This window comes from Salmo salar, chromosome ssa12 (genome assembly GCF_905237065.1).
Source record: "Salmo salar chromosome ssa12, Ssal_v3.1, whole genome shotgun sequence".
NCBI lineage: Eukaryota > Metazoa > Chordata > Actinopteri > Salmoniformes > Salmonidae > Salmo > Salmo salar.
This window is the reverse complement of record NC_059453.1, coordinates 46886625-46898516: the sequence shown is the minus strand read 5'-3', so window position 1 is coordinate 46898516 and position 11892 is coordinate 46886625. Positions and strand designations below refer to the sequence as shown.

The 11892-nt window shown below is 43.6% G+C and overlaps 1 protein-coding gene across 1 annotated transcript; it reads left to right on the top strand.

The window, feature by feature from the left end:
* Positions 1-4559: 4559 nt before the first annotated feature.
* Positions 4560-11589, top strand: ube2v1 (ubiquitin-conjugating enzyme E2 variant 1). The gene is given in 4 exon segments (NM_001205110.1): positions 4560-4588; positions 7661-7809; positions 8561-8686; positions 10558-11589. Coding segments are annotated over 4 exon segments (444 nt in total). The 5' UTR covers positions 4560-4566; the 3' UTR covers positions 10705-11589.
* The last annotated feature ends 303 nt before the right edge of the window (positions 11590-11892 follow it).

Below are 11892 nucleotides of genomic sequence, written 5' to 3'. Positions count from 1 at the left end.
TTTCGCAACAAAGCCTCCTTCACTCATGCTGCCAAACATACCTTCGTAAAACTGACTATCCTACCTATCCTTGACTTCGGCGATGTCATGTACAAAATAGCCCCCAACACTCTACTCAGCAAACTGGATGTAGTCTATCTCAGTGCCATCCGTTTTGTCACCAAAGCCCCATATACTACCCACCACTGTGACCTGTATGCTCTCATTTGTTTATGTGTAACTCTGTGTTGTTGTCTTTGTCGCACTGCTTTGCTTTATCTTGGCCAGGTTGCAGTTGTAAATGAGAACTTGTTCTCAACTGGCCAACCTGGTTAAATAAAGGTTAAATAAAAAAATATATATATATATTAAAAGAAAACAGCAGAGGGCGCTGTCTTTGGCCTCTCCAGGTGGGCTGGAGACTTGGCTGGCGAGGGTCTGGAGGATGGACACTCGGATGCTGGGGGCTTGGTTGGTGAGGGCCGGTGGGCTGGCACTGTGCAGGGGTGGCACCATGTCCTCCGAAGGAAACAAAAGGAGAGGAGACTCTGGGATGGCACTGTACTTATTTTATTTTTTGTTTGAATTACCTGAGCGTCATTTTGGCTGGTGTCTCCATGACTGTCCAGAGGGTTGGTAGGAGAGGAAGAACTAGGGCGGGACACCGCTGGAGAGGATTTCACTGGGGAAGGCAGTTTGGGAGGTGACCGGGGGAGAGAGGGCTGTTTAGCAGGAGAGCAAGGCTGAGAGGAACAGTTAACAGGAGAGGGAGGTGGATAGAGGGAGGAGAGTTGGTCAGAGGATGAGGGGTCAGAGGTGGCAGAGGCATTCCGTTCAGAACGGTCAGTTAGAATTGGAGATGGGGATGAAGTGCTACTCTCCTTCTTTCTTGTCTTCTACTCCACATCAATTGAATTGGCTTTCTGTCGTTTTTTCTGTTGACAAAAAAATGTGTTAGTGCTAAATACTTTTTTTTTGCGATCCCCAGCCAATGGAGAAACATTTTTTGGGGGGGTCATAAGAATAGGAAGAGGTAGGCCTAAATTAGACGAACTTAGCTATCTATTATAAACCTCAAATAACACAGTATAGACAGGTTACATTGAGTGACATATGCAAAAGCCGAACTTCATGTACATTTCATGTACACTTTTTATGTATTCCTCAATCAGAATGTACTTTTACTTTTCTTCTTCCCACTAGGTCTAAGAGAAAAATACTACTCCAGAATTTAAGTAGTTGTTTATTGATTAAATGACCTGATTTCATACCCTTTTTTCACCAGCAGAAACAAGCCATGTCAATAACCAATGACTGGGCTAACCCAACCCCTACTTGCCTTTAACTTAACCAATCACATTTATTGCCTAAATTTAACCATTCACATTTGTTTGTGCCCTCAAGGCAGAGCTGCATTTATAACAAGATGGAATAGGCTGCCAGATGGCCGACATGTTAAGTGATATTGGCAAAAGTCAAACTATTTTCCAGAATGTCATGTACATGCATCTGCATTCTTCAATCAACATGTAGGCTACTTTTGCTTTTAAAAGAATGTGCACACTAGGTGCACAATAGTTGTCAAGTCGATTAGGTTAAATAACCTGGTTTAAGTCCGAAATACATATCAAGGTTGTATTATTAGTTAAAGTTGAAGTCGGTTGTTTACATACACTTAGGTTTGAGTCATTAAAACACGTTTTTCAACCACTCCACACATTTCTTGTTAACAAACTATAGTTTTAGCAAGTCGGTTAGGACATTTACTTTGTGCATAACACAAGTAATTTTTTCAACAATTTTTTACAGACAGATTATTTCATTTATAATTCCCTGTATCACAATTCCAGTGGGTCAGAAGTTTACATACACTAAGTTGACTGTGCCTTTAAATAGCTTGGAAAATTCCAGAAAATGATGTCATGGCTTTAGAAGCTTCTGATAGGCTAATTGACATCATTTGAGCCAATTGGAGGTGTACCTGTGGATGTATTTCAAGGCCTACCTTCAAACTCTTTGCTTGACATCATGGGAAAATCAAAATAAATCAGCCAAGACCTCAGAAAAATATTGTAGACCTCCACAAGTCTGGTTCACCCTTGGGAGCCATTTCCAAACAGCTGAAGATACCACGTTCATCTGTACAAACAATAGTACGCAAGTATAAACACCATGGGACCACACAGCCGTCATACCGCTCAGGATGGAGACGCGTTCTGTCTCCTAGAGAGGAACGTACTTTGGTGCGAAAAGTGCAAATCAATCCCAGAACAACAGCAAAGGACCTTGTGAAGATGCTGGAGGAAACGGGTACAAAAGTATCTATATCCACAGTAAAACGAGTCCTATATCAACATAACCTGAAAGGCCGCTCAGCAAGGAAGAAGCCACTGCTCCAAAACCGCCATAAAAAAAGCCAGACTATGGTTTGCAACTGCACATGGGGATAAAGATCATACTTTTTGGATAAATGTCCTCTGGTCTGATGAAACAAAAATAGAACTGTTTGGCCATAATGACCATCATTATGTTTGGAGGAGAAAGGGGGACGCTTGCAAGCCAAAGAACACCATCCCATACTAAATACTAATTGAGTGTATGTAAACTTCTGACCCACTGGGAATGGGATGAAAGAAATAAAAGCTGAAATAAATCACTCTCTCTACTATTATTCTGACATTCACATTCTTAAAATAAAGTGGTGATCCTAACTGACCTAAAACAGGGAATTTTTACTCTGATTAAATGTCAGGAATTGTGATAAACTGAGTTTAAATGTATTTGACTAAGGTGTATGTAACCTCTGTCTTCAACTGTAGGCTGTCTTGTAAACATTTGCAGCTAAAATATTTTTTGCAGCATAAAAAAAAAAAAAGATATCCAAGTTATGGAGGTGAGGTCTAGCTATGAGATCCTATTCCCTATATAGTGCACAACTTTTGACCAGGTAAATAGGTAAAAGCTAGTGCACTGTGTAGGGTATAGGGTGCCATTTGAGACGCTGATCTCATACCTTTGGCACCAGCAGAAACAAGCCATGTCAGTAACTAATGAAGACTGATTCATATTGGATTGCGTCCTACCTGACAGGTCGCTCCTACCAGGTGGCGTGGCGAGAATCTGTCTCCGCACCATGCGCTCTCACCACTGGTGTCCCCCAGGGCTCTGTTCTAGGCCCTCTCCTATTCTCGCTATACACCAAGTCACTTGGCTCTGTCATATCCTCACATGGTCTCTCCTATCATTGCTATGCAGACGACACACAATTAATCTTCTCCTTTCCCCCTTCTGATAACCAGGCGGCGAATCGCATCTCTGCATGTCTGTCAGACATATCAGTGTGGATGACGGATCACCAGCTCAAGCTGAACCTCGGCAAGACGGAGCTGCTCTTCCTCCCGGGGAAGGACTGCCCGTTCCATGATCTCGCCATCACGGTTGACAACTCCCTTGTGTCCTCCTCCCAGAGTGCTAAGAACCTTGGCGTGATCCTGGACAACACCCTGTCGTTCTCCACTAACATCAAGGCGGTGACCCGATCCTGTAGGTTCATGCTCTACAACATTCGCAGAGTACGACCCTGCCTCACACAGGAAGCGGCGCAGGTCCTAATCCAGGCACTTGTCATCTCCCGTCTGGATTACTGCAACTCGCTGTTGGCTGGGCTCCCTGCCTGTGCCATTAAACCCCTACAACTCATCCAGAACGCCGCAGCCCGTCTGGTGTTCAACCTTCCCAAGTTCTCTCACGTCACCCCGCTCCTCCGCTCTCTCCACTGGCTTCCAGTTGAAGCTCGCATCCGCTACAAGACCATGGTGATTGCCTACGGAGCTGTGAAGGGAACGGCACCTCCATACCTTCAGGCTCTGATCAGGCCCTACACCCAAACAAGGGCACTGCGTTCATCCACCTCTGGCCTGCTGGCCCCCCTACCTCTGAGGAAGCACAGTTCCCGCTCAGCCCAGTCAAAACTGTTCGCTGCTCTGACACCCCAATGGTGGAACAAGCTCCCTCACGACGCCAGGACAGCGGAGTCAATCACCACCTTCCGGAGACACCTGAAACCCCACCTCTTTAAGGAATACATAGGATAGGATAAAGTAATCCTTCTAACCCCCCCCTAAAAGATTTAGATGCACTATTGTAAAGTGGTTGTTCCACTGGATATCATGAGGTGAATGCACCAATTTGTAAGTCGCTCTGGATAAGAGCGTCTGCTAAATGACTTAAATGTAAATGTAAATATCCACATTACTAAATTGGCTTTCAGACCATGGTGATGTCATCAGGCTTTAAGACAATTGTGATGTCATCTGCCATTTATGGTCGTTTTTAGTGGTAATGTGAATTTAGTTTTATTTTGACAGTCGACTCCACACAAAAATAATGCTCAAACAGTGGTGTATTCATTCCGCCAAACAGCTGCACAACGAGAGTTTCTATTGGACAAATTCAGGTAGGTCCCGCCACGTTTCGTTCCGTTTAAGAAACGTTTTGCAACAGAATCGGCGGACTGAATTACACCCCAGAACACTTGTTTGCACTGACGCACTTAAACGTGCGCGTCCCCGCTATTCAACGATAAAAATGGCGGCCGCCGCCGGATCAGGTAAAGTAATTCCCCGTTCACACATTTGTGATATTCAATTGATAAGCTTGTGTTTTACGTTTAATATAATAGTGGTCTATTTGACCTTCCAATGTGAGCCATTCATCTCAAAGACTCCACATTTCCCCAGACAACATGTTTATTAATGTTAGAATAATGTGGGTGTTAGCTCAGCCTGTATTGCGCGCTAACTGACGTTAGTTTAGGTGGCTCTTCGGGTATATTTCTGCTTTCGCCCAACTCATGTGCTTTTAAAACATGACTTGATTCTGTCTTAAACGATGTTATCGTCATAATTGACTCTTGGTGAATTTATTGTGGTTGTTTAGCCATCTGCGCATTTAGCTAACTGCAGCGTCATGTTTCTGCAGAGCTAACGTTAGCTAGCTAGCTAACGACACTAGCGGGTAACCGTTACTAGCTGAACCGACACAATTTGCAAAGCGAGTTTGACAGAAACATAATTAGTTAACTAGCATACATGTTTAGAATAACTAAGCTAACTAACTATATAGCTGGAATCTTTCAGAATACATTTATCCAACATCCTATCAGCGGTTAGTTGAGTGAAATGTTCATTTTAATCAGCATTGAGTATTGAACTATTTTGGATACGTTGATGCTAGCTAATGTTATTTACCTAGCTAGTTTTGTCAACTACTCATTAACCTCGGTACACACCAGGGGCTATTCATTACGCTAATAATGTTGCAAAGCGTTTCTTAAACGGAAACCGAGATGCCTACCTGAATTTGACTCATTTAAACTCGTTTTAGTGACTAATGATTACACCCCAGTGGTACACACCCATAACTTGAGAAATGTATAGCTACAGGCAATTGCACGTGTCATATTGAGGTGCATGAATAGGTGATTAATAAGGGATAGCTAGTTAAAGGCCCAGTGCCGTCAACGTGATTTCCTGTATTTTATATTTCCACACGGAGGTTCGTATAATACTGTGAAAATGACTTTAATGCCCTATTAGTGTAAGACAGTGTTCACCAACCTTTTCTGAGTCAAAATCACTTTGTCAAAACGCAAGCAGATCTATAGCTTTAAGCATAAGCCTATGCAACATTAACATATGAAAATCAGCACTGTAGCAGTGGGGTTTAGGCCCTATACATTATCGCATATTGGCTTTGCTTGAATTGTCCTGCCAAAGCATTGTTCTTCTTTGAGGTAGGCTATATGATCGCACCGGTAATGGATCAGTTGTATTGCTTGAGGCACAGCTGAGTGACCATAAATGTTAAATCATTTGCTACTTTGATTTTACTGGGATGATAGTGCCTGCATCAGATGGTCAGTCTCAGAGGGAGAGGCAGCAGACTGAGGGTCCGCCTCAACTTCCCTCCGCTCTCCCTGTCCTCCTGACACTGACCAAAAAGGGGGCACCGTCTTAAAGCTGATGGCGAAACTCGTGCCCCACCGCATTGTTTCTTCCTCGTGAATAAATTCTAGTTTTCACTCCAATGACCAGAAAGTCAAATATTTATTTATATATATATATATATATATATATATAAGCCTTTAATGCAAGCTAGCCCTATCGATACAATTTCCTACTCATTCATTGCCGCTGCAGTGCTGGTTGTAATGCGAGTGGCAGTAGGAAGAACGCATATTTTATGACATAAGTGTTGACGGTACTGAGTATAAACATGAACTCAATCATAAAAACAGCAGCTCTGTGCTGTATTAGTTGCTGTGCGCTCAAGGAAGATTTATTTTATGCCTGCTACGTTGGTTTACTTCAGACATGGTAATCTGAGCAATTTGATTGGCCAAGCAGTAGGCCAATAGGTGCATTTGTTTTGCTCTCCGGCCCGTCGGGAAGGCAGTTTGTACTTCAGACACCTCAAATAGTTCAAAATGTGAACATTTCGCCTACCCGGCACGCAGGCAGCTGAGTTGGGTGCACCTACTGCCAACAACACGAGAGAAATAAAAAAATATATTTATTATTGGGTTTTACTGAAATGTTTGATCAACTAGGAATTTCTTGGAGATTGACCAGTTGACACTGTGCTAGCTAGCTTGAAAGTTAGCTAGCACAGTGTCGCTCCCGCCTGCTCTGTACCAGAGTACTCCTTAGGACTAGCTGGCTAAGCTAGCACAACGTGTCCTTCATTCCAGCCTGCCGAACACCTGACATTGCCGATGTTAAAATTACTGCCGGGAAAAAGGTGCCTACAGGCGGGGGCAAAGGACACTACTGTTGTTTACTAGCTACCGTTGTCGCCCCCTTTCTCTACTGTGCGGTTTAACGGCGATTGGTATCCAATGTTATGGTGCATTACCTCCATTTACTGTACTGCTTCCTGCATGTGTACTGGAGTCATAGCTTAAAAATGAACCAATATAGGTATAAAGAGGGGTTCCTGCTAATGCAGGAATGCCCATATGCAGGAACGCCCCAAATTGCGGGCTGCAGTTGCAACCTTCTCCTCAGACCATACCAACAGTCCTAGCAAAATTCTTGCTTAAGAAGTTGTCCTTTGCTAAGAACCAATTTTTTTAAAATTATTATTATTTTTTTTGCATTTTTAATTGAAAACATTTACAGTAAGGTACTTAATTGTTACCCAGAATTGATTTGATATTGAGATAATGTCTGCATTGGACCTTTAACATTACATAGATCCAACTATAATGTATTTGAGTAGCTGAGGGTTGTGGGTTTTAAATTCATCACTACCGAAATACATACTTAAATGTGTGCCTGAAATTGGATGAAAGGAATGCTTTATCAGTAGACCTGCCAAAACACTGATGTTAGGCAATAGGGCCAAATTGAAAGCTTATGGTAAGGAATGGAACAATGTAACGGAGTACTGGTCAACAATTTATAGACTTGAGTGGCTTCAATCTCCAAAGCATAAGTTTTTGACATTTTTATTAAAATGACTACTACTATGTTCAGTCTTGTGCCACAGTTGACTTTTTTTTAATATACGTAATTCAATAGAACCAGTTGATTAAACATGGCACCCTTGTTTGTGTGCAGTAGCTACTAGGCACGTGTGGTTGAAAAATGTCTGCTTTCAACCTTTTCTGTTTAAAAAGGTGTCAAAGTACCCCGTAACTTCCGGCTGCTGGAGGAGCTGGAAGAGGGCCAGAAGGGCGTTGGAGACGGGACAGTGAGTTGGGGACTGGAGGACGATGAGGACATAATGCTGACTCGCTGGACAGGCATGATCATAGGGCCTCCCAGGGTAAGAAAAAAATAAATGCTAGCTAACGCCACACACACACCATAGGGCCTCCCAGGGTGGGAGGGTTCAAACACACACCAAACAACGCTACATAGAAATTCTTGCTTACTCCAGCCTGGTTTCCTTAATTCCTATCAAATTTTATTGGTCACATACACATATTTAGCGCATTGGAAGAGAGGAACTGTGTTTTTGTTCAACGAGCGAAATAACCTTGTTGTAAGACAGATCTATTTACCAAGGACAAGTGGATGTGCATAACAACTTTATTGAGAGTATGTTTGGTAGAAATACTATGTTCCCAAAAAATAAACTTGTTTTTATTTTTGAAGTGGCGGCAATGAGTTTGGCGCCACAGCTAAATGAATGCACACGACACAGCAGGCCAGCTCTTAACCATGCACATGTAGCTAGTTCTTGGGTAATGGCTAGCTTATGAAGTACGATGTGTTTTTGTTGATGTCGCTTGTGAGCATAAACATAGCATAATCACCTTTCACCCAGTAGAGGCAAAGCCCACACACCGTAAGTGGGACAGCAATGAAATGAAATGGAATAGGAACATTCTAATTCTATTGGGACGGCCAAACGGATATGCAGCAGCACAAACATAGGCCTACAACAAGCTTATTATCATAGAGCACCGCTGATGACAACCAAGACAGTTACCCACGACCATGCAGTCTTTATCTTGAGCTGAAACCTATTTCAAGACTTAAATCTTGCCTTTTTTCTGGCGTCTTTCTTCCAGACAATCTACGAGAACAGGATGTACAGTCTAAAGGTAGAATGTGGACCCAGATACCCAGAGTCTCCCCCTTTTGTCCGATTCGTGACCAAGATCAACCTGAATGGCGTACACAACTCAAATGGTGTGGTAAGTCCCAAGTCATACATTTCCTGTTTGGATTGGATCAATTACCTCAAATCAAAAGCAACCTTTGTATTTTAGTGTGTAGCCTGAAAGACTTCAGCCTACAGCTAGCGAAGCACATCTGATTCATTACCTACAGACGCAGGACTGTTTTTCCAGAACCAGATTTACCCTACTCCTGGACTAAAACAAACTTTAAACTGAACATGTTTTTAGTCCAGGAATCGGGATTGTTTGTATTGAGGGCACTTTTGTTTCAGCTAAAGTCACCAATCAGCCACTTTTTAAAATGAGCCAAACTTTGAAACACAATTTTCTAAAACGGAGGCTATGTCCTTTCCAAGTGATGTAAACTCAGCAAAAAAAGAACCGTCCTCTCACTGTCAACTGTGTTTATTTTCAGCAAACTTAACATGTGTAAATATTTGTATGAACATAACAAGATTCAACAATGGAGACATAAACTGAAGAAGTTCCACAGACATGTGACTAACAGAAATTGAATAATGTGGCCCTGAACAAAGGTGGGGGTCAAAATAAAAAAGTCAGTATCTGGTGTGGCCACCAGCTGCATTAAGTACTGCAGTGCATCTCCTCCTCGTGGACTGCACCAGATTTGCCAGTTCTTGCTGTGAGATGTTACCCCACTCCTACACCAAGGCACCTGCAAGTTCCCGGACATTTCTGGGGGGGGAATGGCCCTAGCCCTCATCCTCAGATCCAACAGGTCCCAAAACTGCTCAATGGGATTGAGATCCGGGCTCTTCACTGGCCATGGCAGAACACTGACATTCCTGTCTTGCAGTAAATCGCGCACAGAATGAGCAGTATTGCTGGGAGCATTGTCATGCTGGAGGGTCATGTCAGGATGAGCCTGCAGGAAGGGTACCACATGAGGGAGGAGGATGTCTTCCCTGTAACGCACAGCGTTGAGATTGCCTGCAATGACAACAAGCTCAGTCCGATGATGCTGTGACGCACCACCCCAGACCGTAACGGACCCTCCAAATCGATCCCGCTCCAGAGTACAGGCCTCGGTTAAACGCTCATTCGTTCGACGATAAACGTGAATCCGACCATCACCCCTGTTAAGACAACTGCGACTTGTCAGAGAAGAGCAAGTGTTTTGCCAGTCCTGTCTGGTCCAGCGACGGTGGGTTTGTGCCCATAGGTGACGTTGTTGCCGGTGATGTTTGGTGAGGACCTGCCTTACAACAGGCCTACAAGCCCTCAGTCCAACCTCTCAGCCTATTGAGGACAGTCTGAGTACTGATGGAGGGATTGTGCGTTCCTGGTGTAACTCGGGCAGTTGTTGCCATCCTGTACCTGTCCTGCAGGTGTGATGTTCGGATGTACGGATCCTGTGCAGATGTTACACGTGTTCTGCCACTGCGAGGACAATCAGCTGTCTGTCCTGTCTCCCTGTAGCACTGTCTTAGGTGTCTCACAGTACGGACATTGCAATTTATTGCCCTGGCCACATCTGCATGCCTCCTTGCAGCATGCCTAAGGCACGTTCATGCAGATGAGCAGGGACCCTGGGCATCTTTCTTTTGGTGTTTTTCAGAGTCAGTAGAAAGCCCTCTTTAGTGTCCTAAGTTTTCAGAACTGTGACCTTAATTGTCTACCGTCTGTAAGCTGTTAGTGTATTAACAACCGTTCCACAGGTGCATGTTCATTAATTGTTTATGGGTCATTGAACAAGCATGGGAAACAGTGTTTGAACCCTTTACAATGAAGATTTGTGACGTTATTTGGATTTTTACCAATTATCGTTGAAAGACAGGGTCCTGAAAAAGGGATGTTTCTTTTTTTGCTGAGTTTAGCTGTGTGTGTAAGTTTTGTCTCACATGTATGTAACCTCCCATTCTCAGGTGGACACACGGGCAGTGGCGGCACTGGCCAAGTGGCAGAACTCGTACAGCATCCGTGTGGTGCTGCAGGAGCTCCGGCGGCTCATGATGTGCAAAGAGAACATGAAGCTCCCCCAGCCACCCGAAGGCCAGCTATTCAGCAACTGAGTCCCCTGACCCTGACTAGCCCTGCTATCCCAACTCTCCTTCACTATCCCTCTATCCAACACACAAATAAATATACACATTCAATACATGCACACAATGATTCAACGATTCCTCACATGCACACAAATCCGCACATACAGCGTACATGTACCCCTCTTATTTTTCAGAGACTCTTGAAACCTCTGTTCTCACGTAAGCTCTTTTTGCCAGGCCCCTTCCCTTTTGTCCTAAGTCATGGCCACTTTGTCTCTCGAGACCTTCTCGTTGGACAGAGAGATGGTTGCACAGGTGGACTCCACCCATTCCCTACCCTGACACCCAATGCTCACCACTGTGCAGACCAGACATTGATACAAATTACTTCATCTTGTTTTTTTTATCTTTGTGTTCTACATCCAGATTGTAAAATAACATAAATGATCTTATTGAGTGTACCCATCTTATGTGTGTGCTGGGTTCTTCAACCAAGGATGATGGCATTTACTTTGTACTGTAGGTATAACAAGGGTGGAAATCAAGATGACTTGCTGCTCCGCAAAAGAAAAATAGACCTGTGCCCCCACTGCAATGTGGCCGATAAAATGTTCACTGTTCGGCTCTCAATTTTGCTGCAAGGATTCTGCTCCCCCAGTTGGACTTGTCAGGAGCAGTGGCTTGGGATCTACAGCATAGTCTTGCCAGTGTGTTTCAGAAAGCTAATAAATAAACATTACCCCCGCCCACCTTTAAAAAAAATTATGTTTTTTGATGTTTTTCAGGATAGCGTTGGTCTCAAACTGAGTAACCAGCTTTTTGATCCCGAATATGTGAATTTATCGGCCTTGGCACGTGTACGGTACATGGGATTGGGGGGGGGAATAAAGGTTCTCTTGATTTCTCTTAAAGTACATGGGGTTTGAAATGCTCATCTTTTGTGCTTTGCACCTTTTTTCAGGTTCACCACATTACTGTGGCCTCCTATGTGGAGAATGAGTTTTTGTTTTGTCTTTAGGGTTGACCTGTTTACTCAGAGGTCATCGCATACAGTGGGCTCACTGAATGCAACGTATGGCTTTAGTTGTTTATTTCATAATGGGTGTGAATCTGGGTGAAGGTGACCTGTGCATGGTTTTATTTGAATTAAACCTTGTTACTTTTGCATGTGTTTGTCTTCTGATTCTCAATCCATTTTTGGTAAGGGCGGTGTTC